This window comes from Chiloscyllium plagiosum, chromosome 6 (assembly GCF_004010195.1).
Source record: "Chiloscyllium plagiosum isolate BGI_BamShark_2017 chromosome 6, ASM401019v2, whole genome shotgun sequence".
Lineage (NCBI taxonomy): Eukaryota > Metazoa > Chordata > Chondrichthyes > Orectolobiformes > Hemiscylliidae > Chiloscyllium > Chiloscyllium plagiosum.
In genome coordinates this window covers 119,351,984-119,379,362 of record NC_057715.1, presented here as the reverse complement: position 1 = coordinate 119,379,362, position 27,379 = coordinate 119,351,984, and the positions used below count along the sequence as shown (strand labels likewise).

The window sequence follows — 27,379 nt, the reverse complement described above, 5'->3', positions numbered from 1 at the left end:
ATGTGGGTGGAGGTGCAGGTGTATCTGTGGCGGATATGGGAGTTTCCTTTTGGGCCTTGGAGAGGAGTGAGGGGGGAGGTGTGGGCGCAAGTGTTGCACCTCCTGCGGTTGCAAGGGAAGGTGCCGGGAGTGGAGGTTGGGTCGGTGGGGGGTGTGGATCTGACAAGGGAGTCGCGGAGGGAGTGGTCTCTACGGACAGCTGATAGGGGAGGGGAGGGAAATATATCCTTGGTGCTGGGGTCTGTTTGGAGGTGGCGGAAGTGACGGCGGATGATGCGCTGTACATGGAGATTGGTGGGGTGGTAGGTGAGGACCAGTGGGGTTCTGTCCTGATGGCTGTTGGAGGGGCGGGGCTCAAGGGCGGGGGAGCGGGAAGTGGAGGAGATGCGGTGGAGGGCACCGTCGACCACGTCGGGGGGGAAATTGCGGTCCTTGAAGAGGGTGGCCATCTGTGTTGTACGTATTTTGAACTGGTCCTCCTGGGAGCAGATGCGGCGGAGACGAAGGAATTGGGAGAATGGGATGGCGTTTTTACAGGGGGCAGGATGGGAGGAGGTGTAGTCCAGGTAGCTGTGGGAGTCGGTAGGTTTGTAGTAGATGTCCGTGTTGATTCGGTCGCCTGAGATAGAAACAGAAAGGTCTAGGAAGGGGCGGGAGGAGTCCGAGACTGTCCAGGTGAATTTGAGGTCGGGGTGGAAGGTGTTAGTGTAGTGGATGAGCTGTTCAACCTCCTCGTGGGAGCACGAGGTAGCGCCGATACAGTCATCAATGTAGCGGAGGAAAAGATGGGGGGTGGGGCCAGTGTAGTTGCGGAAGATGGATTGTTCCACATACCCTACAAAGAGGCAGGCATAGCTGCGGCCTATGCGGGTGCCCATGGCTACTCCTTTTGTTTGGAGAAAGTGGGAGGATTGGAAAGGAAAGTTGTTCAGGGTGAGGACCAGTTCGGTCAGTCGAAGGAGGGTGTCGGTGGAAGGGTACTGGGTGGTACGGCGGGAAAGGAAGAAGCGGAGTGCTTTGGGTCCTTCGTGATGGGGGATGGAGGTGTACAGGGACTGGATGTCCATGGTGAAGATGGGGCGTTGGGGACCGGGGAAGCGGAAATCCTGGAGGAGGTGGAGGGCGTGGGTGGTGTCACGAACGTAGGTGGGGGGTTCTTGGACTAATGGGGACAGGACCGTGTCGAGGTATGCCGAGATGAGTTCGTTTGGGCAGGAGCAGGCTGAGACGATGGGTCGTCCGGGGCAGTCAGGTTTGTGGATTTTGGGCAGGAGGTAGAAACGGGCGGTGCGGGGTTGTGGGACTATGAGGTTGGAGGCGGTGGATGGGAGGTCCCCTGAGGTGATGAGGTTATGGACGGTCTGGGAGATGATGGTTTGGTGGTGGGGGATGGGGTCATGGTCAAAGGGATGGTAGGAGGAGGTATCTGCGAGCTGGCGTTTGTCCTCAGCGGTGTAAAGGTCAGTGCGCCAGACTACTACTGCGCCTCCCTTGTCAGCTGGTTTGATGGTGAGGTTGGGGTTGGAACGGAGGGAGTGGAGGGCTGCGCGTTCCGAGGGTGAGAGGTTGGAGTGGGTGGGGGGAGTGTGGGAGTTCAGGTAGCGGTTAATATCGCGGCGGCAGTTTGCTATGAAGAGGTCGAGGGCAGGTAGGAGGCCAGCACGGGGTGTCCAGGTGGATGGGGTGTGTTGGAGGTGGGAGAAGGGGTCGTCGGAGGGTGGGCGAGAATCTTGATTGAAGAAGAAGGCACGGAGGCGAAGGCGGCGGAAGAATTGTCCAGGTGGATGGGGTGTGTTGGAGGTGGGAGAAAAGCACTGTTGTGCTACTGAGACTTTATAAAGCTCTGATTAGGCCCCATTTGGAGTACAGTGTCCAGTTTTGGTCCCCACACCTCAGGAAGGACATACTGGCACTGGAGCGTGTCCTGCGGAGATTCACACGGATGATCCCTGGAATGGTAGGTCTAACATATGAGGAACGGCTGAGGATCCTGGAAGTGTATTCATTGGAGTTTAGAAGATTAAGGGGAGATCTAATAGAAACTTACAAGATAATACATGGCTTGGAGAGAGTGGACACTAGGAAATTGTTTCCATTAGGCGAGGAGACTAGGACCCGTGGACACAGCCTTAGAATTAGAGGGGGTAAATTCAGAACAGAAATGCGGAGACATTTATTCAGCCAGAGAGTGGTGGGCCTGTGGAATTCATTGCCACAGAGTGCAGTGGAGGCTGGTAGGCTGAATGTCTTCAAGGCAGAAATTGATAAATTCTTGATTAGATTAGATTACATTACAGTGTGGAAACAGGCCCTTCGGCCCAACATGTCACAAGGAATTAAGGGCTACGGGGAGAATGCGGGTAAGTGGAGTTGAAATGCCCATCAGCCATGATTGAAAATGTGTTGCTGGAAAAGCGCAGCAGGTCAGGCAGCATCCAGGGAACAGGAGAATCGACATTTCGGGCATAAGCCCTTCTTCAGCCCGAAACGTCGATTCTCCTGTTCCCTGGATGCTGCCTGACCTGCTGCGCTTTTCCAGCAACACATTTTCAGCTCTGATCTCCAGCATCTGCAGACCTCACTTTCTCCATCAGCCATGATTGAATGGCGGAGTGGATTCGATGGGCCGAATGGCCTTACTTCCGCTCCTATGTCTTATGGTTTGAAGGAATAACCTAATCGCACACTGCTTTCAGGAATAAACTAATCACACACTGCTTTCAGGAATAACCAATTCGCAAACTGCTTTCAGGAATAACCTAATCGCACACTGTTTGAAGGAATAACCTAATCGCACACTGCTTTCAGGAATAATCTAATCGCATACTGCTTTCAGGAATAATCTAATCGCACACTGCTTTCAGGAATAATCTAATCATTTTACATTGTTTTGGGGTTATATGTGTCCTCAGGGGAGCAGCAGTGGATTCTGTTTTGTGTGCATGACTGTGATGTTAAACCCTGTATCAAGGGAAGACCTTTCCCTATTCAGACAGCCTCGCTTGACACGCTCCGCTAGCAGGGTGAAGAGTGTTAAATCAACCTCCAAAAGCTTGTACTTGCTGAAATAAATTGTGGCTGTTCACAGAAGTTGGCATATTGCAGTTGGATCAAGCATGTAAGAATCTCAAGAAGGGAGCCTAACACAAGGAGACCACAGATGCAACAGGTTACTTCAACTCAAAATAACAAACCAGGCCCCCCAGCTTCCCATAGACTGTCAATTATTGGTGCATTGCCCATTTACTTGTCGCATTCAGATCGAACCGGTGTTCAACAGACTGAAACAGCAGGTCATCCAGCTCTGAAAGCGTGCATTTCAATCAAGGCAGCTCAGAATGATGAACAGCCTCTCTCCCAGGGACAGTGATGAGCACAACTTCAGAACATGTGGAACCCGTGCCCATCACTTCAGTCTGTCGTTTTGTTGTTAGCTCGAACTCACCACTAGCATCCACAAAACAGATCTTTCATTCCTTTAAATTGTTATTTGGATCTTTGCCACACTAGCACAGTATTGGCTGCCCACTTGCAAATCAACACAGAACAATACAACAGGCAAATGGAAACCAGGGTGAATACTGATGACAGGCTGTCTCCTCAGCCTTGCATTAGGGAACCAGTTGGGACTTATGGTTTGGAAGTTTCATTTCAGCCAAATGTCATCATATTTGTAAAATTTCTTGTTGAACATGAACTACAAATTTCTAATGCTGTGCACAAAACCCCCAGATCAGGTGGCCCAGTCAATAGACCTCCTGCTCCAAAAATGGATTCAGTTCAGCAAGTCAGACATCTGCGCAGAGGGACAGTCACTACAAAATGAACCCAACCAGAACTCTCCACCTGGGAAGACCAGCCAGCCCTTATCCTTTACAGTGAAAATGTGGAGCACCGATTCAAACTCTCAATCTCACCTTGTAATGTTTGCAAACATTGACCCGTCTTGATATCCCAGATTTTCACAGTGGAATCTGCATTCCCAGATACCAGGATGTTATCCTTCAGTTCCATGCCACTCGTCAGAGACTGGTGTCCCATTAAAGTGTGCAAACAGTTCCCATTTTCTGCATCCCACACTCGTATTGAAGTGTCGAGGGAGCCACTGACAATGTGGACACCATCATACTGTGCAAAACAAAAACAGAACATACAGACTTTACCATCTCAAGTGAGAGGAGAGACACTGACAGACAGAGACTATCAGGGGATTTAGGGTGCAATAACCTCTACATCACACTACTAGCAGGCTACTGTGTTCTCCAGCATTATTCACTAACACATCAGTGCAGAGCTCAATGTTAAACTGACATTTTGTACTTCGTGTTTCTTCCAAACAATGACTTGAGATACTTTCACTTCAAACAGACGTCAGATCCTGCTTTGGAAATTCTAAGAACTGAAATAGCAAATTTCTAAAGTTAAAAGTTTGGAGAATGCAGGAGGAGAACTCCAAAACAGAGCAGATAAGCAATTTTACTGAGTATGAATATCAGAACTGGTGTAGTAACCTGCCTGCATTCCATCAGATGCTCAACAATTACTCTTTAGCAACTTCTTCAATCTCTTGTTTCCCAGGATCCCAACATTGTCTTTCTAATGACTTGTAAAAGGCTTTGTGGATTGCCCAGAGACAGGCTTGTGGGTGATCCAGTCAATTACCAGCACACCGATATGGTTGACATATGGTGACAGATAGAATTGAACATACACTGAGAACAGATTGTATTTACCTGAAGTGAGTAGACCCTGTTGGTGTGGCCCTGAAGTGTGTGCACACAGGTTTCAGTTTCTGGATCCCAGACCTTTACTGTGTAATCATAGGCACCACTCACAACCCTCTTCCCATCGTACTGCACACATCGTACTGCAGCCACATGTCCCAGTAATGTATGTAGGCATCGGCCAGTGTCTATGTCCCATACTCGGAGTGTAGCGTCTCTTGACCCACTCACTACCCTGTGGCAAAGAAGCAATAAGCATTAGGATCAGTCAGCTGCAGTTCTCCAAATCACCTTTGCAGCCATAGTCGTCACTCTGCCCGTGCTACAATATAAAAGCTGCAACAAGTTTGTCTCTTTATTTCAGACAGACTCCATAGTTACCTTCACAGGATTGCCCGAGATAGTTTCCATTTCAATTATATGACCTTAAAGTCACTTTCGCAAAAATAAATTTGAGATCCTGGATTGGGCACTTGGACTTTGCTTACGAGCAGAATTAAAAGAAACACTGTACATTTCAACCTGACTGTGTTTACTAATTAAACATTCATGATCTCAAGCTACATCTGAAGACTTTCAGACAAAATTTTCCATCAGGTGGGAAAATGAGAAAAATGTTAAATCTTAAAAATATTACTGACACATGTAGGTGTGGTTGTGTCACAGATCATCCTGTACATAGAGTCATAGAGATGTACAGCATGGAAACAGACCTTCGGTCCAACCCTTCCATGCCGACCTGATATCGCAACCCAATCTGGTCCCACCTGCCAGCACCCAGCCCATATCCCTCCAAACCCTTCCTATTCATATACCCATCCAAATGCCTCTTAAACATTGCAATTGTACCAGCCACCACCACTTCCTCTGGCAGCTCATTGCATACATGTACCACCCACTGCATGAAAACGTTGTCCCTTAGATCTCTTTTATATCTTTCCCCTCTCACCCTAAACCTATGCCCTCTAGTTCTGGACTCCCCGTCCCCAGGGAAAAGTCTTTGCCTATTTACCCTATCCATGCCTCTCATAATTTTGCAAACTTCTATAAGGTCACCCCTCAGCCTCCGACAGTCCAGGGAAAACAGACCCAGCCTGTTCAGCCTCTCCCTGTAGCTCAAATCCTCCAACCCTGGCAACATTATTGTAAATCTTTTCTGAACCCGTTCAAGTTTCACAACATCTTTCCGGTAGGAAGGAGACCAGAATTGCACGCAATATTCCAACAGTGGCCTAACCAATGTCCTGTACAGCCGCAACATGTCCTCCCAACTCCTGTACTCAATACTCTGACCAATAAAGGAAAGCATACCAAACACCCTCTTCACTAACCTACATACCTGCGACTCCACTTTCAAGGAGCTATGAACCTGCACTCCAAGGTCTCTTTGTTCAGCAACACTCCCGAGGACCTTACCATTAATTGTATAAGTCCTGCTAAGATTTGCTTTCCCAAAATGTAGCACCTCGCATTTATTTGAATTAAACTCCATCTGCCACTTCTCAGCCCATTGGCCCATCTGGTCAAGATCCTGTTGTAATCTGAGATAATTGGAGGATCTCAGCTGCAGGGAGAGGCTGGGGCTGTTTTCCCTGGAGCGTCAGAGGCTGAGGGGTGACCATATAGAGGTTTACAAAATTATGAGGGGCATGGATATGGTAAATAGGCAAAGTCTTTTCCCTGGCGTCGGGGAATCCAGAACTAGAGAGGCATAGGTTGAGGGTGAGAGGGGAAAGATATAAAAGAGATCTATGGGGCAGAGGGTGGTATGGCAATGGAATGAGCTGCCAGAGGATGTGGTGGAGGCTGTACAATTGCAACATTTAAGAGGCATTTGGATGGGTATATGAATAGGAAGGGTTTGGAGGGATACGGGTCGTGTGCTGGCAGGTGAGACTAGATCGGGTTGCGATATCTGGTCGGCATGGACGTGTTGGACCGAAGGGTCTGTTTCCATGTTGTACATCTCTATGACTCTATAATATATTTGTAAAAATTCTTTGGATTCTCCTTAATTCTATTTACTAAAGTTATCTCATGTCCCCTTTTTGCCCTCCTGATTTCCCTCTTAAGTATACTTCTATTTCCTTTATATTCTTTGAAGGATTCACTCAATCTATCCTGTCTATACCTTATATTGCTTCCTTCGTCTTCTTAACCAAATCCTCAATTTATTTAATCATCCAGCATTCCCTATACCTACCAGCCTTTCCTATCACTCTAACTGTAATATACTTTCTCTGGATTCTCGTTATCTCATTTCTGAAGGCTTCCCATTTTCCAGCCATCCCTTTACCTGCGCACATCTGCCCCCAATCAGCTTTCGAATGTTCTTGCCTAGTACCGTCAAAATTGGCCTTTCTCCAATTTAGAACTTCAACTTTTAGATCTGGTCTATCCTTTTCCATCATTATTTTAAATCTAATAGAATTATGGTCGCTGGCCCCAAAGTGCTCCCCCACTGACACCTCAGTCACCTGCCCTGCCTTATTTCCCAAGAGTAGGTCAAGTTTTGCACCTTCTCCAGTCGGTACATCCACATACTGAATCAGAAAATTGTATTGTACACACTCAACAAATTCTTCTCCATCTAAACCCTTAACACTATGGCAGTCCCAGTCTATGTTTGGAAAGTTAAAATCCCGTACCATAACCACCCTTTTATTCTTACAGATAGCTGAGATCTCCTTACAAGTTTGTTTCTCAATTTCCCTCTGACTATTAGGGGGTCGATAATACAATCCCAATAAGGTTATCATCCCTTTCTTATTTATCAGTTCCACCCAAATAACTTCCCTGGATGTATTTCCGGGAATATCCTCCCTCAGCACATAGTTCACCTTCAAACAACAAACAGTTCAGTTTCATTAAAGAATAATAACAAACTTGAAGTCTGTCACTGAGGAGTCAGCATTCCCACATTCAAAGCTTTGGATTAAGCCCTCGGCAAACTTGCTGCAACTGATGGTCAAATTGATCTGATTTAGGGTACCTTAAAGTGATTGAGTGCAGTGTTGGCGTAAGCTGGTTTTTAATAGACACCCAGATATAGCTCTATTCAGGCCAAATGCACAACTCAGGTGACGCTCCAAAACCAACTGGTACAGAAATGGGTACATTGAATTAATGCAATAAAAAAAGTGTAGTTTCAAACGTTAACATGCAAAATTGTGACAGAGCTGAGAGTGTTTCAGTCTGTATTAAATCTTTGGTGTACTTGATTGTTTTTTGGTTCATGGGATGCACATCGTTTTCAAGTGCAACATTTACTACCCATCTCCAATGTCCTTGAGGTGGTGGTGATGAGGTAGCCTCTTAAAACACAATGGTTCCAGTGTCACAGATACATCACGGTGTTGAAGCAAGGGGATTCCACAATTCTGGTCCAGAGACAGAGTAACAATGATATAGTTCCAAGTCAGAATTGCATGGGAACTTGTAGATGATGGTGCCCTCTAGTGTCTGCTATCTTGATCCTTCCAGGCAGGAAAGGTCACTGCTTTCAACGGTTACTTGCTTGTCGCCAAGCTTGAATATTGTCCAGGTCATACTGCATTTGAACATGGAGTGCTTCAATACCTGAGTTATTGTGAATGATGCTGAACACTGCATAATCAGTGAACGTCCCCACTTCTGACCCTATGATGGATGGAAGGTCATCGATGAAGCAGCTGACGATGGTTGGCCCCAAGGAGTCCTTGCAGAGGTGTCCTGGAGCAGGAACAATCGACTTCTATTTGTGTTCAGTTTGACTCCAAACCATGCACAACTTCTCCCGATTCCCAGTTACTCCAGTGTTGCTTGGTCTCTTGCTGCCACACACAGTCAAATGTTGTTGTGATGTCAAAGACAGCATTACCAGGTTGTTTTATTCCAAGCTTTGCAGAACAATGGAGTTTTTTTTAAAAAAGAAAAGTTGCTTGTAAAATCACATGACCGGTGATACGTGCTTGGCTGCAGACCCTGCTGGGACTGTTTTAAACAATAACTGACTTAGAAACATGTTTGTGTCATCTGGTTTGGTTGGAGGGAAGCTCAAGAGGAACATGAGTTGAAGCAAAGTCCAAGAACAAGCTGTCCAGTTAATCAGCCTATTTGGACACAGAAAACCCCAGAGTTCAGACAAAACCGATTCAATCTTGTGGGAAGCTATGTGGCATAGATCTCTAGCACAGAGTCTGTCCCTGTTGCTCAGAAGGGAAGGGGGGGGGGGGGGGGGAGAGGAGCAGAGCATTAGTCACTGGGCACTCCACAGTTAGAGTGACAGATAGAAAACTCTGGGGGAAATGAGAAAGATTCACTCTGGGTGTTGCCTCCCAGGTGCCAGGACTCGTGATGTCTCAGATCATATTTTCAGGATCCTTGAGGGGGAGGCAGGAGTACCCCTCGTTGTGGTCCACATAGGCACTAATGACATAGGTAGGAAAAGGGATGGGAATTAAGGCAGAAAGTCAGGGAGTTAGGGTGGAAGCTTAGTGCTAGAACAAACAGAGTTGTTACCTCTGGTTTGTTGCCCGTGCCATGTACTAGCGAGGTGAGGAATATAGAGAGAGAAGAGTTGAATATGTGGCTAGAGGGATGGTGTAGAAGGGAGGGTTTCGGATACCTGAATAATTGGGGCTCCTCCAAGGGTAGATGGGACCTCTACAAACAGGATGGTCTTCACCTGAACCAGAGGGGTACCAATATCCTAGGGAGGAAATTTGCTCATGCTCTTTGGGAGGGTTTAAACTAATTCAGCAGGGGGGGTGGGAACCTGAATTACGTAGTCCAGGAGATTGAGGGTAGCGAGGTCAGAAATGAGGTTTCAAGGTTGCAAGAGTGCACTTGCAAGCAGTAAAGTAGTTTGAAGTGTGTCTGCTTCAATGCTATGGGAATCCGGATAGTCACCATAATTTGGTTATGTTTACATTAGCAATGGAAAGGGATAGGTACATAACGCAGGGCAAGAGTTCTTTTTGGGGAAGGGCAATTATGATATGATGAAGCAAGATTTAGAATGCAAAGGATGGGGAAGGAAACTGCAAGGGATGGGCACAATTGAAATGTGGAGCTTGTTCAAGGAACAGCTACTGCGAGTCCCTGTCAGGCAAGGAGGAAGTGGTTGAGTGAGGGAGCCATGGTTTACTAAAGAAGTTGAATTTCTTGTCAAGAGTAAGGCGGCGGCTTATATTAGGATGAGGCGTGAAGGCTCAGTTAGGGCGCTTCAGAGTTACAAGTTAGCCAGGAAAGACCTAAGGAGAGAGTTAAGAAGAGCCAGGAAAGGATATGAGAGGTTATCGGCAGATAGGATCAAGGAAAGCCCTAAGGCTTTCTATAGGTATATCAGGAATAAAAGAATGACTAGAGAAAGATTAGGACCAATCAAGGACAGTAGTGGGAAGTTGTGTGTGGAGTTAAAGGAGATAGGGGAAACGCTAAATGAATATTTTTCCATTAGTATTCACACTTAAAAAAAGACAGTGTTGTCAAGAAGAATACGGAGATACAGACTAGTCGATTAGATGGGACTGAGGTTAACAAGGAAGTGATATTAGCAATTCTGGAAAGTGTGAAAACAGGTAAGCCCTCTGGGACGGATGGGAGTTATCTTAGGATTCTCTGGGAAGCCAGGGAGGAGATTGCCAAGCCTTTGATCTTTATGTTATCATTGTCTCTAGGAACAACGCCAGAAGACTGGACGATAGCAAATGTTGTCGCCTTGTTCAAGCAAGGGAGTAGAGACAACCCTGGTAATTATAGACCAGTGAGCTTTACTTCAGCTGTGGGTAAAGTGTTGGAAAAGGCTATAAGAGATAAGATTTATAATCATCGAGAGAGGAATAAGTGTGAGGGATAGTCAACACGGTTTCGTAAAGGGAGATCGTGCCTCACAAACTTTATTGAGTTCTTGGAGATGGTGACCAAACAGGTGGATGAGGGTAAAGCAGTTGATGTGATGTATATGGACTTCAGTAAGGCATTTGATAAGGTTCCCCACAGTAGGCTACTGCACAAAATACACAGGCATGGGATTGAGGGTGATTTAGCGGTTTGGATAAGAAATTGGCTAGCTGAAAGAAGACAGAGTGGTGGTGGTTAATGGGAAATGCTCATCCTGGAACTCAGTTACTAATGGTATATCGCAAAGATGTTTTGGGGCCACTGCTGTTTGCCATTTTTATAACTGACCTGGATAAGGGCATAGAAGAATGGGTTAGTAAATTTGCAGATGACACCAAGGTCGGTGGAGTTGTGGACAGTGTGGAAAGATGTTGCAGGGCTTGGCGAGAGGTGGTAAATGGAGTTTAATGTGGAAAAGTGTGAGGTGATTCACTTTGGAAGGAGCAACAGGAATAAAGAGTGCTGGGATAATGGTAAGATTCTTGGTAGTGCGAATGAGCAGAGAGATCCCGCAATCCACGTACATAGATCCCTGAACGTTGCCACCTAGGTTGATAGGGTAAGAAGGCCAACAGTATGTCAGCTTTTATTGTAGAGGGATTGAGTTTTGGCCCCATTTGGAGTATTGCATGCAGTTCTGATCACCACATTACAGGAAGGATGTGGAAGCTTTGGAAAGGGTTCAGAGAAGATTTAACAGGATGTTGCCTGTTATTGAGGGAAGGCCTTATGAGGAAAGGCTGAAGGTCTTGAGGCTATTTTTATTAGAGAGAAGGAGGTTGAGAGGTGACTGAATGGAGACATACAAGATAATCAGAAGATTAGATAGGGTGGACAGTGAGAACCTTTTTCCTCGGATGGTGATAGCTAGCACGAGGGGACATAGCTTTAAATTGAGGGGTGATAGATATAGGACAGATGTCAGAGGTAGTTTCTTTACTCAGAGAGTAGCTGCCTGCAACAGCTGATAAACATGGATGAAAGTGGAATAGAGTAGGATGGATAAGCTTCAGATTGGTTCCACAGGTTGGCGCAACATCGAGGTTTGAAGGGCCTGGACTGCGCTGTAATGTTCAAATTCATTCCCAAGTGATCAAAGGAAAAACTCAATATTGTATTTTCTGAGCAAGCTATATCTGCAACACAAGCCAGAATATGAAAGAAACAGACTCAAACAGTCCAAGCTTTATCCCTTTTATATTCATGAATAACCCACTGGGCAAAGAGGTCTTTATTTTGAAACCCAGATCAACTTGTATGGAAGTCAGTTTTTTTCTCTTTTTCCTGTAAAGTGCGCACATTTTTGATTTTGTTTTGTCCGATTGATTGATTGCCATGTGCACCAAAGGACAGTGAGAAGCTTGGTTTATGATCAGTACAGGCAGACTACAGTAAGCAAGCATATACAGATCAGAGGCATACAGGTTACATTGCATAGGGCAAGTGATCGGCAACATCAACATTAGCAAGATCAGCATTATTTGAAATTCGAGTGTCCATTCATCAGTTAAATAATGGCTGAGAGAAAGGTGCTCCTGAACCTGCTGGTGCATATGTTCAAGCTTCTGTATCTTCTGCCTAATGGGAGAAGTTGTAGGAGATCATTACTGAAGTGTGGTGGGTCTTTTTTCATGATGTTGGCAGCCTTTCTGCAGCAGCGAGCCATGTAAATGGAGTCCCTGGATAGGAGGTTGGCTTCCGTGATGGTCTGGACCGTGCACACAACCTTCGGTCCTGGGCAGAGCAGTTGCCATTACAGGCCATTATGCACCCAGGCAGTATGCTTTCAGTGGTGCATCTGTAAAAGTTGGCAAAGGTCCTTATGGACACGCCGAGTTTCCTGAGCTGCCTGAGAAAGAGGAGGCGTTGTTGTGCAAACTTGACCGTCGCATCCACGTGGTGTGTCCAGGATAAGTCGTCAGTTATGGTCATTCTGAGGAATTTGACACTCTCCACCCCAGCTCCGTTGATGTAGATGGGGTTGTGTCCTCCTCCTTTCTTCCTGAAGTCAATGATCAGTTCTTTAGTTTTGCCGATGTTGAGAGAGAGATTGTTCTCATTGTGCCATGTAACCAAGCCCTCCATCTCCTTTCTGTATTCTGACTTGTTCACTTCATCCTACCATGGTGATACCATTAGCGAACTTGTAGATGGCGTTTCTTCGGAATTTGGCAACACAGTCGTGCATGTACAGAGAATACAGTCGGGGGCTAAGGATGCATCCTTGGGGGCTCCAGTGTTGAGTGTTATTGTGGAGGAGGTGCAGTTTTCTGTGTTTACTGATTGCAGTCTGTGGATCAGAAAGCTGAGCATCCAGTTGCAGAGGGTGGAGCTGAACCAAGGTCTCAGAGTTTTGAAATCAGTCTGGAGGGAATTATGATGTTGAAGGTGGAGCTGTACTCAGTGAGCAGGAGTCTGACATCAACGCCACCTTGTTGTCCGGATGGTCCAGGAATGAATGCAGAGTTAGGGAAATGGTATCCACTATGAACCTGTTACATCAGTAGGCAAATAGGAGATTAAGGCAAGTTGGGAGACTAGAGCTGATGTGGGCCATGAACAGCCTCTTGAAGCACTTCATGATTATGTACTTCAAAGCCACTGGACAGCAGTCATTAAGGCATATTGCATGTGCTTTCTTACGCATGGAGATGATTGTGGCCTTCTGGAAGCAGGAGACCACTTCGGTTGGAGGAGAGAGACAGTTAAGATGTTGGTCTTCACCAGTTTGTCCACACAGGATCTAAGTGCATGGCCAGGGACACTGTCTGAACCCATCGTTTTCCTTGGGGAGATCTCGAAGGATAACCACCTATACTTTGGTACATCTGACCTTACGGTATCCAATTATTGAAACCTTACTGAACTATGTTTTGCTTTGATAGCAAGCCAATAACTGCACCTAGTAAAAAATAGAGTTGATAGATTTTGTTGCTTAAAAATGGATTTGGATAAAGTGTTTAATTCGTCATTTCAGTAACTTAAAGTATTTCTGGATGATGTTGTGACCCAATGAAGTAGCAAGATGAGAGAGTCAGTGCCTTCTGCCACCTTGGTCCTAACTACAGTCCCTCACCTTTTCTGTTGACAGGAGCACTCCGAGCATTTGGTTTGCAGCAACATCACTGCTAAAGGCACTTTAGGTTTATGAAATGAGCCCACATTTCAGTTTTGTAGTGGATTACCTAGGATGCCTGTCAGAGTGCTCAAGCCAGAAACTCTCATTACAATGTAGCATTCAGATTGAGTGTGGGGTGCTGGAGAAGCACAGCAGGTCAGGCAGCATCCAAGGAGCAGGAGAATTAACGTTTCAGGCATAAGTCCTTCATCAGGAATGAGGCTTGTGGGCTGGTAGGCTGAGAGATAAATGGAAGGGAAGGTAGCTGAGAAGGTGATAGGTCAGAGTGGAGGGTGGAGTGGATAGATGGGGAAGTCAATGGACAGGTCAGGAGGCCAGTGCCAAGTTGGAGGCTTGGGACGGAGATAATGTGGGGGGAGAGGAAATGAGGAAACTGGTGAAATCCACATTAATCCCATGTGGTTGCAGAGTCACAAGGCAGAAGATGAGGCATTCTTCTCTCCAGGCATCAGGTGGTTAGGGTTTGGCGATGGGGGAGGCCCATGATCTGCATGTCCTTGGAAGAGTGGGAGGGGGAGTTGAAGTGTTCAGCTGTGGAATTGGTTGGTGTGGGTGTCCCAGAGATGTTCTCTGAAATGATCCGCAAGTTGGCATCCTGTCTCCTCGATGTAGAGGAGACCACATCGGGTGCAATGGACACAGTAGATGACATTGGTGGAAGTAAAGAAATTTACCTGTTGGACGTGGAAGAATCCTTTGGGGCCTTGGTCAGAGGTGAGGGAGGAGGTTTTGCACTTCTTGTGGTGACAGGGGAAGGTGCCGGGAGTGTGGGGTGGGCTGGAGGCGGTTGGGGGGGTGGGGGGGGGGTATCTGACCAATGAGTCACCTGGGAATGGTCTCTCCGAAATGCTGATGGGGTGGACAGGGAAATATATCCTGAGTGGTGGGGTCTGTTTGTAGGTGGCGGAAGTAGCGAAGGATGATGCGATGTATACGGAGGTTGGTGGGATGGAAGGTGAGGATCGGGAGGTTTTGTCTTTGTTGCGCTGGGAGGGGTGGGGCAGGAAATGGAGGTTTGCAGGAGGGCATCATTGACCACGTGGGAATGGAAACTGCAGTCTTTGAACGAGGCCACCTGGGATTTTCTGTGGTGGAATTAGCCCTCCTGGGAACGGATGCAGTGGGGGTGGAGGAGTTGGGAATAAGAGCTGGTGTTTTTACAGGAGGCAGGTGGGAGGAAGTGCAGTCCATATAGCAGTGGGCGTTGGTGGTTTTTGTAGAAGATGTACTTGCAGGGTGAATATTGTGGCAGTGCCGGCAGCAGTGGATCTTGTGCTGGTCACAGAGGCGGGTGCCTGGACGGCGATCCCGGAGGCGGGTGCCTGGACGGCGATCCCGGAGGTGACATGGTTGGCAGTCCATGAGGTGGCAGGGTGTAAGTGACGTCATAATTCGCCGCGACGGTTGTGGCTGGAGCGGCCTTGTGGCTCATAGTGTCCGAGCAGTTCCAGAGGCCAGGAGAAGGTTCTGGAACGATTAAGGAAACCCATGTATTGAGGCAAGTACATGAAAGTTTGCATAACTTAGGCTCTTTTATGTCCAATATGGTGAAAGAAAGTTTTTTTGAGCATGTGAGTTCTTCTGAAGATATAAAACAGTAGAGGTCCTTTGCAGGTCTGGAAGAGTGTGGCCCTGGAGCTGAGGCAGGGAGAGTATGGCGCATGGCTGAGAGTATGGAGCAGAGGATCCAAAAGGAGAACCTTTTCTGGAGGCTTTGGATTTGTAAGACATACTGGTTGTCCTGTTCAGGTCCAAATTGTGTTGGCCTGAATGTAGTCCAGAGTCTTCAGCATCTGGCAGTCCTCACTTTCTCCTTCAGATTGTATTCAGATGTACACTTGTTATGCCAAGGCATACAAATCCATGGGCCAAGTGTTTGAAAATTGGATTAGAATAATTAGGTGGTTGCTTTTGACCTGCCCGGATTTGATAAGCTGAAGGGCCCTTTTCTTTGCTGTAGACCTCCACAACTCTGACTTTAAATGTAAAGCAAGTGCTGGCTTAAGGAGAGACAAACAGGCGAATTGGATTCAAAAGATTCCTTTTGTTGGTTCAGAGAGAACAACAGGAAACAAACACTGGCACGTGTGGCAATAGGGAGCAGGGTAATGGAGACAACTGTCTGGGAGGGCTGACATCAGATCAATATCACCTCCCAGAACTCAGCTTTTAGGCTTCAACATTGATCTAATGGAAAGGAATATTTTGATTAGAAGCAAAAAAACTGCATTAAATGTTTATGTAATGCATTTTAAGTGATAAACTGGAAGGATACAGTTTTCAGGACTTCATGTCTATCTATTCAATCAAAAGCATGTACACAGATAGCCTCCAGGCTCCATATTTTTGCAAATCTCAAAAACACTAATCTATAGCTAACATGTTAGACTTTACTTGGTTTGGGAGGGAAGTGAAGAGAGAAGAAATCAGGAGAAATTTATTTACCAGAAGGAAGGCATAACTGAGCTTCTTCATTGTTGCAAAGTGAGTGTATGTGACATTCTCCTAGAAGTATAGATGGTGAGGGCAAGACTTAAAAGGTGTTCAAAATCATCACCTCAGAGTAAATCCAGAGTGTTTTTCCATTGGCAGGAAGGTCATTAATCGGAGAGAGAGAGATTTAACTTAACTAGCAAAATAAACATGGAGAATTTTTTTAAAAAGCTGCTGAATGTCATGAAATGTGCTGCCTAAAAGGATGGTGGAAGATGATTTAATATAAAACTTTCAAAAGGCAATTGAAAAGCTGCAGGTTTGAACTGTGGAGCACTAATTGGATAGAAGCTAATTAGGGTCCAATGGTTGGAATGCTCTCCTTTCCTACGACACCAGTCTACAACTGATGACAGCAGGTGTCGACTGCTTTATCTGACATCCAAGTGACATTTCAGCTCAACATTGAACCTCTCAAAAAAATTACAGATTAATATTTTATAAACTTATCAAATAGCTTAATACAAAAAGGTACATTTTTTTCAGTGGACCAGAAATTTGTTTACATTTTTCTGGGGATGTGGGTGTTGCTGGCTGGGCAGCATTTATTGCTCGTCCCTGGTTGCTCTTGAGAAGGTGGGGGTGAGCTGCCTTCTTGAACCACTGCAGTTCATGTGCTGTAGGTGCACCCACAATACCATGAGGGAGGGAATTCCAGGATTTTGATCCAGCGACACTGAAGGAATGGTGATATATTTCCAAATCAGGGGGATGGAGTGTGGCTTGGAGGAGAACTTGCAGTTGGTGGTGCTCCCATGTATCTGCTGCCCTTGTCCTTCTGGATGGAAGTGATTGTGGGTTTGGAAGATGTTGGTTAAGGAGACTGTACAGATTGCTTGTGTGATTACAGGAGTTAGGATGTGCAATTTCACAAATATTTTTAAATCAACGTAAGGTTTTCAAAAGGATAACTAGCAGAAGATCATTTCGACAAGTTAGTAAGCTGTGGGGAGGGACTCAAAGATTGAGGACCATTAGAAGAATGAAAGGTGAAATTAGAGGAAGATTTCACAGGTTTCAAAGGCAGAGCCTGGAAGGTTAAATGATTTGCAGGACAGGAATGTAAGCATGTTTTGAGAAATGGACGAGCACAGGTTACTCCAGCTGAATAGGTGGCACTGTCCCTTAACCTGGAAAGTATCATCATTCAACATCACATTGTTTATTTAGGCATTACATCAAGATTGCTTTGAGTACCATTTATCCAGATGTTGCCTTACTTGTTGCCATGGAGATGCATGCAGCGTACAGTGGAGGCGTGTCCGTAAAGCGTGTGAATACATTCACCCGTTTCTGCATTCCATACTTTCAGGGTACGGTCTGTCGAGCCACTGATAACGATATTCCCTCTCATCTGGGAGGACCAAACTCCACCTGTGTGTCCAACCAGCGTCTGCACACACTGCAAAACAAACCAACAAATGGAGTTCTAAAAACAACCACGAGTAGCATGACAGAAAATAGGAAGAACTCAACAAAAGAAACAGCCTTTTATTTATAAACATGATTTTATCATGCCTCACATGAAACAGGGCACAGTACCTCACAAAATACACTACTTTGTGCACAGCAAATCATCCATTTGATAGAGAAATTTCCTCTAACCAGATGGAAATGAAACGAAGATCGGTTCAGTGGTTAATAGTGAGAAAGAAGATGTGAATTGAAGAATGGGAATCAATAGATTGCTGGGCAGAAAAGCTGCAAATAGAATTCAACTTGAACAAGAGGGAACAACAAACATGGCAAGGAAATACACTATAAAAGAAGGTCAGATAGTGTAGAGGAACAGAGGGACCTTGGAGTACAATTTCACATATTCTTCAAGGGCAAGTAGATTAGGTGGCCTGAAAAACGAGATTCTTCTCATTATTAACTGAGTACCAGAGTGCTGCGAATAGTACCACCTAACTAGCAGGTTTGATTGCATTGTGGGAGTTCCACATAAGACCTGAAGTGGAGAATTTTGGTTAAAAAAAATTTGAAAGCCCAAGGTTATTCTGTATGGAATAGAGGAGGCTGAGAGAAGAATTTTAAAAATTGTTTTGTGGGATTATGGGCATCACTGACTGGCCATATCTAGTTGTCCTTGAGAAGATGGGGATGAGCTGCCTTCTTGAACCGCTGTAGGTTTACCCATAATGCCCTTAAGGAGAGAATGCCAGGACTTTGACCCAGTGATAGTGAAAGAAAGGTGACATATTTCAAAATTAGGACCACGAGTAGCTTGGAGGGGAACGTCAAGGTGGCAGTATCCACTGCTCTTGTTGTTCTAGAAGGAAGTGGTTGTGGGTTTGGAAGGTGCTGTCTGAGGATCTTGAGTGAACTTCTGCAGTGCATCTTGTAAATGGCACACATTGCTGCTACTGAGCATTATTTGAGGAGGGCGTGGATCAAGCAGAATGCTTTGTCTGGACTGATATAGAAAAAGGACAGGGAGCATGGGTAAAGTGGAAAGGAAGAACCTATTTACCCTAGCAGAAAGATCAATGGTTGAAGAGACATAATTTCCCTTCCTGAGTGAGTAAAATCTGAGTATTTCTTTCCCCACCCATAGGATGGTGGGGCTCCAGATCGCACTTCCTGAAACGGTGAAGATGCAGAGAACTCCATCACACTTGAAATAATAACTCAAGTGCTGTAACCTAGAAGAGCTGAATGGCCAATACCACTTCCTATATTTTATGTTAGCACACAGGATAAGAAATCAAGAGCTGGCAAGTGGAATTAAATTGCAGCTCTCTAACTCAGTCAACACAGACATGATGAGTCTAATGGCTTGCTGCCAACCTTTTTATTTTGAGTGAAGAGATACGACAGCAGTGAAATGGTTTAGGTTAAGGAAGTAATGCTGCCTTGTCTCCATGTTCAACTTTTATTTAAACATGTGAAGCAGACAGACATATTGCAGAGTCTGCAGCCTAGTTTTCCAGCAGACAACCCCATTCTCTATGATCAGTGAAGAGCATTGTGTGCAATTCCTCAACCTCTCAGGAGTTGGGAGATCATGTTGCGGCTGTGTAGGACATTGGTTAGGCCACTTTGGAATATTGATTTTCTTCCTCTTGGAAGGATGTTGTGATACTTGAAAGGGTTCAGAAAAGATTTACAAGAATGTTCCAGGGTTGGAGGATTTGAGCTATAGGGAGAGGCTGAACAGGCTGGGGCTTTTTTCCCTGGAGCGTCAGAGGCTGAGGGGTGACCTTATAGAGGTTTATAAAATCATGAGGGGCATGGATAGAATAAATAGGCAAAGTCTTTTCCCTGGGGTGGGGGAGTCCAGAACCAGAGGCATAGGTTTAGGGTGAGAGGGGAAAAGTATAAAATGGACTTAAGGGGCAACGTTTTCACGCAGAGGGTGGTACGTGTATGGAATGAGCTGCCAGAGGAAGTGGTGGTGGCTGGTACAATTACAACATTTAAAAGGCATCTGGATGGGTATATGAGTAGGAAGGGATTGGAGAGTTATGAGTCAAGTGTAAATGGGACTAGATTAATTTAGAATATCTGGTGGGCATGGATGAATTGGACAAAAGAATCTGTTTCCACGCTGTACATCTCTATGAATCTACTTTCTATGGAGAGTACTGTATTTCGATGTTGGGTGGATCTCATCTCAGGTGTGTGGAGTACAAACTACAGAGCCAGCGAGATCAAGGGAACTCAGAGGTAATTTTCTGCATTCAGGTTTGCCTGCCTCATCCTCTTACACCTCAGCAAACATTCAGAAGGATTTTCACACAACAATCTGACCAATATTTAACTCATGTTAAGAGAACACTTTTTACAGGGTTGGTTAGAGACTCACTTCATTCTTTCCTTGTTATAGATAGATTCCCGAAACAGTACACGTTCCTAAACAGTTGGCTGACTGCAATTTACACTGAAAGAATGCGAGGGGTTTAAAAAAAAAACTGGCTCAAACTAAATTATCCACAAAGTATAGATCGAGGGACAGGTACAGTGTGGCTTCAGGTTTACAATTCCCTCATTCTACAGAGGCCACCAGGCTGCAATACATTGTCTGAAAAGGTAAGGCCACCCATCCATACAACACAGACAAATGGCAATAGAGTTTCAAAATTGTGTACGTTGAGGGGAAAATCTGGAAAACTAGCAAAAAGCACACAGATTTGAGCAATTCAACTGTCGATAGAATGAGGGGGAAATGGCAGTGAAACAAACAGACAAAACTTTGGGTTGGTGGAGTATTTCTGTTTTTCAGCAGCAGAAGCTCAAAGGGCAAGAGCTTGGACCAAGGGCCTGTCAGGAGAGGTGAGTCACTGATTTAACTTTTTACACATGACACCGGACAGCCGAGGTTTCTGGGAAAGGAGAGACTTTTTTTCCTCTCAGCTATATAAATGAGTGTTTTCTAAACCCAAGACCCTACCTTTGTAGGGCCTCTCATCCAACCACCTCCTCTAACCTTAAATACCAGGGACACATCAGGTAAGTTTCTCTTCTTTTTTACTTTCTGATAAGGTGACTAGCAGGGATGACAGTGCAGGTACAGGAATGTTCCTCCTGCATGATGTTTGAGGTGAGGGACGTCATTAGTGCCCCATCCAAGTACATCTGCAGGAAGTGCACCCAACTCTCGCTCCTCCAAGACTGTGTTAGGGAACTGGAGCGGGAGGAAGAGGCTGTGATAGATAAGAGTTACAGAGAAGCAGTTGCTCCTAGGCACGAAGAAAGTTGGGTGACTGTTCGAAGGGGGAAAAATACAGTCAGTCAGTGGAGCGATCCCCTGAAAAACCAAGTATACCGTTTTGAATACTGTTGGGGGAGATGGGGGACGACGACTTACTAGGGGCATGAAATGGGGCCAAAGTCTCTGGCATAAAGTCTGCCCTTGTTGCACAGAAAGGAAAGAAGGAAAGGAGGAGAGTGTTAGTAATTGGGGATTCAATAGTTAGAGGGTCAGATAGAAGATTCGTTGGGAACAAAAGAGACTCACGGTTGGTGTGTTGCCTCCCAGGTGCCAGGGTCTGTGATGTCTCTGATCACGTCTTTGGGGTCCTGAAGGGAGAGGGTGACCAGACTCAAGTCGTGGTCCACATAGGTACCATTGACACAAGTAGAAAGAGGGATCTGGATGTAAGGCAGGATTTCAGGGAGCTAGGGTGGAAGCCGAGAGCTAAAACTAACGGAGTTGTGATCTCTGGTTTGTCGCCCGTGCCATGTGATAGTGAGGCAAGGAATAGGGAGAGATATCAGCTGAACACATGGCTGCAGGGATAGTGCAGGGGGGAGGGTTTCAGGTACTTGATAATTGGAGCTCATTCTGAGGAAGGTGGAACATCTACAAACAGGACGTTCTTCACTTGAACCAGAGGGGTACTAATATCCTGGGTGGGAAATTTGTTGGTGCTATTCGGGTAGGTTTAAACTAGCTCAGCAGGGGGATGGGAACCTGAGGTGTAGCTCCAGTGCACAGGAGGAGGAGGAGACATGACATGGAGGGCATGAACAGGATTTCACAGTCACAGGAGTGTGCTGGCAGACAGCAAGCTGGTTTAAAGTGCCCCTTCAATGCCAAAGTATCTGGAATAAGGTAGGTGAGCTTGCAGCATGGTTAGGTACCTGGGACTTCAATGTTGTGGCCATTTCGGAGACATGCATAGAGCAGGGTAAGGAATGGATGTCGCAGGTTCCAGGGTTTAGATCTTTCATTACGAACAGGCAAGGTGGTAAAAGAAGGGGAGGTGTGGCCTTGTCAGTCAAGGAGAGTATAAAGGAGGCTGAAAGAACTTTTGACGAGGACTCGTCTGCTGAGGTAGTGTGGGCTGAGGTTAGAAACAGGAGGAGAGGTCACACTGCTTGGAGTTTTTTTTATATACACCTCCGCAGAGTTCCAGGGAGGTTTAGGAGAGGATTGGCAAAATGATTCTGTGTAGGAGTGAAAGGAACAGGGTGGTTATTATGGTGGACTTTAACTTCCCCAACTTGACTGGAAATGCTATAACTTGAGTGCATCGGATGGACTAATTTTTGTTCAACGTGTGCAGGAGGGTTTCCTGACACAGTATGTCGAAGGGCCGAAAAGAGGGAGGCCACACTGGATCTGGTGCTTGGTAATGAACCAGGCCAGGTGTTTGCTTTACTGGTAGTTGAGCACTTTGGAGAAAGTGATCATAATTCAATTAAGTTTAATTTAGTGATGGAAAGGGATAGGTACACGCCACAGGGCAAGAGTTATCGATGGGACAAGGACAAGTGGTTAGCACTGCTGCCTCATAGCGCCAGAGACGCGGGTTCAATTCTCGCCTCAGGCGATTGACTGTGTGGACTTTGCACGTTCTCCCCACGTCTCCGTGGGTTTCCTCCGGGTGCTCCAGTTTCCTCCCACAGTCCAAAGATGTGCAGGTTAGGTGAATTGGCTATGCTAAATTGCCCGTAGTGTTAGGTAAGGGGTAAATGTAGGGGTATGAGTGGGTTGCGCTTCAGCGGGTCGGTGTGGACTTGTTGGGCCGAAGGGCTTGTTTCCACACTGTAATGTAATCTAATCTAATCTAATTATAATGCAATTAGGCAAGACTTAAGGGGCATAGAATGGGGTAGCAAAATGCACAGGATGGGGACAATTGAAATGTGGAGCTGGTAAAAGGAACAGATATTGCATGTCCTTGACAGGTATGTCCCTGTCAGGCAGGGAGGAAGTGATAAGGTAAGGCAATCTTGGTTTACCACAGAAATTGCATCACTTGTTAAGTGGAAGCAGGAGGCTTATGTGACGATGAGACGAAATGGTTTCAGATGAGGCAATGGAGAGTTACAGATTAACGAGGAAGGATTGAGAGAGAGTTGAAAAGAGCAAAGAGAAGACACGAGCAGTCTTTAGCAAATAGAATAAAGGAGAACCCTAAAGCTTTCTATAGGTATATGAGGAATAAAAGGATGACTGGGTAGAAAGGATTGAGGTTAGTAAGGAAGAGGTGTTATCAATTCTAGCAGGTGAAAGTAGACAAGTCCCCTGGGCCGGATGGGATTTATCCAAGGATTCGCTGGGAAGCTAAGGAGGAGATGGTGGAACCTTTGGCTTTGAGTTTTGAGTCATCATTGTCTACAGGTTTAGTAGAGGACCGGAGGATTGCAATTGTTGTGACCTTGTTCAATAAGGGCAGTAGGGATGACCCAGTGAGCCTTACATCTGTTGTGACAAAGGTTTTGGAAAGGATTATGAGAGATAGGATTTATATTCATCATGCAAGCAACAATTTGATTGCAGAAAGTCAACATGGTTTCGTCAAGGGTAGATCATGTCTCACAAACCTCAGTTTTTTGAGAAGGTGACTAAGTATGTAGATGAGGGTAGGGCAGTTGAAGTGGTATACATGGACTTCAGTAAAGCCTTTGATAAAGTTCCACATGGTAGGCTGTTGGAGAAAATGCAAACGCATAGGACTGAGAATGATTTAGCAGTTTGGATTAGAAACTGGCTTTCTGCAAGAAGGCAGCGATTGGATTAGAAACTGGCTTTCTGCAAGAAGGCAGCGAGTGGTAGTTGATGGAAAATATTCAGCCTGGAGTCTGTTTTCTTGTGGAGTGAGAACAAAGAACAAAGAAAATTTACAGCCCAGGAACAGGCCCTTCGGCCCTCCAAGCCTGAGCCGATCCAAACGTACTGCCTAAACCTGTCTCCCAATTCCTAAGCATCTGTATCCCTCTGCTCCCCACCGACTCATGCATCTGTCCAGATGCATCTTAAAGGAATCTACCGTGCCTGCCTCTACCACCTCTGCTGGCAATGCGTTCCAGACACCCACCACCCTGTGTGAAGTACTTGCCGCGTGTATCCCCCTTAAACTTTTCACCTCTCACCTTGAAAGCATGACCTCTCATTATTGAATCCTTCGCCCTGGGAAAAAGCTTATCTCGATCCACCCTGTCTATACCCTTCATGATTTTGTAAACCTCAATCAGGTCCCCCCCCCCCCCAAAGCAGGTGTGCTACAAGGATCGATTTTGGGACCACTGCTGTTTGTCATTAAATGACTTGGATGGGTTAGTAAGTTTGCAGATGACACTAAAGTCGGTAGAGTAGTGGACAGTGTGGAAGAATGTTACAGGTTGCAGGGGACTTGGATAAACTGCAGAATTGGGCTGAGAGGTGGCAAATGGAATTCAATGCAGATAAATGTGAGGTGATTCACTTTGGGAAGAATAACAGGAAGCAAAATACTGGGTCAATGGAAAGATTCTTGGTAGTGTGGACGTGCAGAGGGATCTTGGTACATAGAGCCCTGAAAGTTGCCATCCAGGTTGATAGTGCTTTTAAGAAGGCATAAGGTGTGTTAGGTCTTATCGGTAGAGGGATTGAGTTCTGGAGCCGTAATCTCATGCTGCAACTATACAAAACGCTACTGTGGCCACACTTGGAATACTGTGTAGAGTTCTGGTCGCCCCATTACAGGAAAGATGTGGAAGCATTGGAAAAGGTGCAGAGAAGATTTACCAGGATGTTGCCTGGTCTGGAGCGAAGGTCATATGAGGAAAAGCTGAGAGACTTGGAAAGAAGGCTCAGAGGGGATTTGATAGAGACATACAAGATGATCAGAGGATTAGATAGGGTAGACGGTGAAAGTCTTTTTCCGAGGATGATGATGTCATCTTGAACAAGGGGGCATAATTACAAATTAGAGTGATAGATTTAAGACAGATGCCAGAGGCAGGTTCTTTACTCAGAGTGTAAAGGCGTGGAGTGGCCTGTCTGCCAATGTAGTTAACACAGCCACATTGGAGAGATTTAAACAATCTTTGGATAAGCACATAGATGAGGATGGGATAGTGTAGGGGGATGAGCTTAAATTAGTTCACAGGTCAGTGCAACATCAAGGGCTGAAGGTCCTGTCCTGCGCTGTATTGTTCTATGTTCTATGCAGGAGTTCTTTGAGGAAGAGACTAAGTTAATAGATGAAGAAAGGGCTGTAGATGTCAGATACATGGACTTTAGGAAGGTGTTTGATAAGGTTCCCATGGTAAAACTAATGGAGAAAGTAAAGTCACATGGTGTGCAGGGTGCTCTAGGCTAGGTGGATAAAGAACTGGTTGAGCAACAGGAGACAGTAGTAGTTGAAGGGAGTTCCTCGAAATGGAAAAAGGTGACCAGTGGTGTTCCACAGGGATCAGTGCTGGGGCCACTTTGTTTGCGATATACATAAATGATCTGGAGAGAGCATTGGTGGTCTGATCAGCAAGTTTGCAGATGACACGAAGCTTGATGGAATAGCATGAAAGCATAGAGTACTGTCAAAGAATACAGGAGAATATAGACAGACTAGAGAGTTAGGCGGAGAAGTGTCAGATGGCGTTCAATCCGGGCAAATGTGAGGTGATGCATTTTGGAAGGTCTAATTCTAGAGCGAACTATACCGAAAACGGAAGAGCCTTGGGAAAAGTTGATGGGCAGAGAGATCTGGGAGTGCAGGTTTATTCTACCCTGAAGGTAGGTGCACAGGTGGATAGAGTGGTCAAGAAGTCATATTGTATGTTGCTTTCATTGGACGGGGTATTGAGTATAAGAGCTGGCAGGCCATGTTAAAATTGTACAAGACATTGGTTCGGCCGCATTTAGAATACAGTGTCCAGTTCTGGACACATTACCAAAAGGATATGGACGCTCTGGAGAGGGTGCAGAGATATTGCTTTGTATGGAAGGTGCTAGCTATGAAGAGAGGTTGAGTAGGTTAGGATTGTTTTCATTAGAAAAAAGAAGATTGAGGGGGGGACTTGATTGAGGTTTACAAAATCATGAAGGGTATAGACAGGGTAGATAGAGATAAGCTTTTTCCCAGGGTGAGGGATTAAATAACGAGAAGTCATACATTCAAGGTGAGAGGAGAAAAGTTTAAGGGGAAGTACTTTGCACAGAGGGTGATAGGTGCCTGGAATGTGTTGCCAGCAGAGGCAGGCATGGTAGATTCATTTAAAGTGCGTCTGGATAGATGCAAGATTAAGTGGGGAGCAAAGGGATACAGATCCTTAGGAATTGGGCAATAGGTTCAGACAGTGGATTTGGATCGACTCAGGCTTGGAGGGCCGAAGGGCCTGTTCCAGGGCTGTAAATTTCCTTCTTTCTTATGTGTGGAGCAGTCAATGCAAACAAACAAGTATTTGGGGATTTTTTTTTGAGGGGGTGGGGGCAAACTCAAGATGAGGCAAATGGTTGGGCTGATTGTGAGGGAAGCCAAATAGACAATAGGATGTATACCTCGCCTGTTATTGCAGACCATACTTTGAGTGTGTTGTCATCGGAACCACTCAAAATCCGATTTCCTGAGAACTGCAGGCAAGTGATGACATGATCATCATGACCTTTCAGCACCTGAAAATACAAACAAAACAATTGTTTTACCAGTCAGCAGCACTAACACTGAACGTGAACATTAAATATCTTCAGAATTATTTACATCCTGTTTAATTTCACAATGCAGCTAACTGGCATCTTTATCTGCCCTTCATGTCAATTTGGAGATTAAAACCTCAGCCATTAATATTCAGCTCCTAGTCCCTGCTCTTCAGTCCTAGGTTTCTCTGCAGCTCTTCTGTAAAACATTAAGTAGATACTCATTTGGTCCATCATTTTTTTTTGCAAGAGAAGGCAAAATTAATTGAACAGCACTGCTCTCTCTCCCTGCTATTATACTTCACTTCATACCTGAAAACCTCCTGTACTGGGAATTATTTCCCAGAGCTTGCCAGTATTAACTCAGTTTGTCTATTTTTCACCAACTTATTTCCAGTAACAGTTTGTCTCAACTATAAATAGCTTTGATTTCAACCGATAGCCCAAAAATTCATGTTCTGGCAGAAAAGACTGCTGTAACAATCAAGAGGAGGAACCCTCAATCTCCTCCAACTCAGCTGCAATACACCATTCAATGTGGGCTTTTGGTCAGTAGGCAGAATGATTGCCATTACAGAAATGCCTAATATGAGAGCAGAATGCTTCCAGATAAAAACTTAGTCACTTCATGAATCATGAGCTTATGGTTCAGTGTCACACCATATTTGGTTCAGTGAACTTTCAGGGCTGGGGTGCAAGTAAAATAGCTCATTTTCATCATGTCAAAGATTAGATTTTTTTTTAGATTACATTACAGTGTAGAAACAGGCCCTTCGGCCCAACAAGTCCACA

General features: G+C 45.5%; 1 protein-coding gene and 1 long non-coding RNA gene across 4 annotated transcripts in view; both read right to left on the bottom strand.

Moving 5' to 3' along the window:
- The window catches only part of LOC122550994 (F-box/WD repeat-containing protein 7-like), a 218,942-nt gene that overhangs the window by 8,150 nt on the left and 183,413 nt on the right, over positions 1-27,379 (bottom strand). For all 3 annotated transcript variants that reach the window (XM_043692588.1, XM_043692589.1, XM_043692590.1), the window contains 4 exons: positions 26,453-26,566; positions 17,460-17,641; positions 4,734-4,959; positions 3,918-4,128 (listed from right to left, as the gene is read on the bottom strand). In XM_043692588.1, coding sequence (XP_043548523.1) covers positions 3,918-4,128; positions 4,734-4,959; positions 17,460-17,641; positions 26,453-26,566 — 733 coding nt within the window. The remainder of the gene's footprint in view (positions 1-3,917; positions 4,129-4,733; positions 4,960-17,459; positions 17,642-26,452; positions 26,567-27,379) is intronic.
- On the bottom strand, positions 11,660-16,637 carry LOC122550995. Its single transcript, XR_006311984.1, has 3 exons — positions 15,030-16,637; positions 13,169-13,173; positions 11,660-11,671 (listed from the first exon to the last, which is right to left on the bottom strand). It is a non-coding gene; the product is annotated as an uncharacterized LOC122550995 (long non-coding RNA).